Below are 1,063 nucleotides of genomic sequence, written 5' to 3'. Positions count from 1 at the left end.
GTGTGAATTAAATGGCTCCGTCCATGTTAAAATATATTTTAAAAAATTTACAAAACTAAACATCCTACAGTATTTTCACAGTCTTTATTTTACAGTTAAAATATACATTTATCAAATAAAGTCTAATGTTACAACTAATCATGGATCCCTTTAAAATCATCCTGTCTCACTAATATTCCCTGGTTCATTCAGAAAGACCACGTACCAGCTTTGTTGGCCATGGCCACAGCGTACATGATGCTGAAACAAACTCCCAAAGCCAGGAACCAGCTGAAACGTATAGCAAAGATGAACTGGAACACTGCTGATGCCGATGAGTTTGAGAAGAGCTGGCTCCTCCTGGCTGATATATACATCCATTCAGGGAAGTTTGACATGGCTGGCGACCTTCTTAAAAGATGTCTCAATCATAACAAGGTCAGTCTGAAGACGGTGTAATACTCTCTAAATATAACATTAAGGCAACCTAGTTCACTAACTTGCATATATCATATTTTCATTTTTATTTTTCTGGCAGTTGTGTGCATTTCAAAGTCTAAAACCTTAATCTGAATGTGGAAATGTATGTTTTCCCAGTCATGCTGCAAAGCTTACGAATATCAGGGCTACATAATGGAAAAAGACCAGGCATTCCGTGATGCAGCTCTCAGCTATGAACTTGCTTGGAAATTTGGAAATCGGACTAACCCAACTATTGGTACAACAAACACAATTGCATGTCAAGTTTTTTTTAAATAAAGTTTTTAAGAAAACTATAACTCTAACATCTTAATGTGTTTTATCATTCAGGATACAAGCTTGCTTTCAACTACTTGAAAGCAAAGAGGCACGTGGATGCCATTGATGTGTGCCATAAGGTGAGACATTTGTAGTACAGATTAATGTGTCCTGCTTTATCTTCAGTGTGGTTTTCTGATTGGAATCAGTATGTTTGTCCACAGGTTCTTTCAGCATACCCAAATTATCCAAAAATGAGAAAGGAAATACTGGACAAGGCCCGTGCTGCCTTGAGACCCTAATGTTGGACATTATGTGCACATGTGTAAGAGTGGGAGAGTTATAT

At 37.3% G+C, this 1,063-nt stretch overlaps 1 protein-coding gene across 1 annotated transcript in view; it reads left to right on the top strand.

Annotated features, from left to right (window-relative positions):
• The window catches only part of ttc21b (tetratricopeptide repeat domain 21B), a gene marked incomplete in the record, with an annotated part of 12,519 nt that extends 11,463 nt beyond the window's left edge, over positions 1 to 1,056 (top strand). Inside the window, 4 exon segments of the mRNA XM_014001493.1 lie at positions 193 to 417; positions 577 to 697; positions 790 to 857; positions 942 to 1,056. Coding sequence (XP_013856947.1) covers positions 193 to 417; positions 577 to 697; positions 790 to 857; positions 942 to 1,019 — 492 coding nt within the window.
• Between the last annotated feature and the right edge of the window lie 7 nt (positions 1,057 to 1,063).

Source organism: Austrofundulus limnaeus, unplaced genomic scaffold (genome assembly GCF_001266775.1).
Source record: "Austrofundulus limnaeus strain Quisiro unplaced genomic scaffold, Austrofundulus_limnaeus-1.0 Scaffold9, whole genome shotgun sequence".
Lineage (NCBI taxonomy): Eukaryota > Metazoa > Chordata > Actinopteri > Cyprinodontiformes > Rivulidae > Austrofundulus > Austrofundulus limnaeus.
The sequence above is the reverse complement of the archived record's forward strand: the minus strand, read 5'-3'. Positions and strand labels throughout refer to the sequence as shown.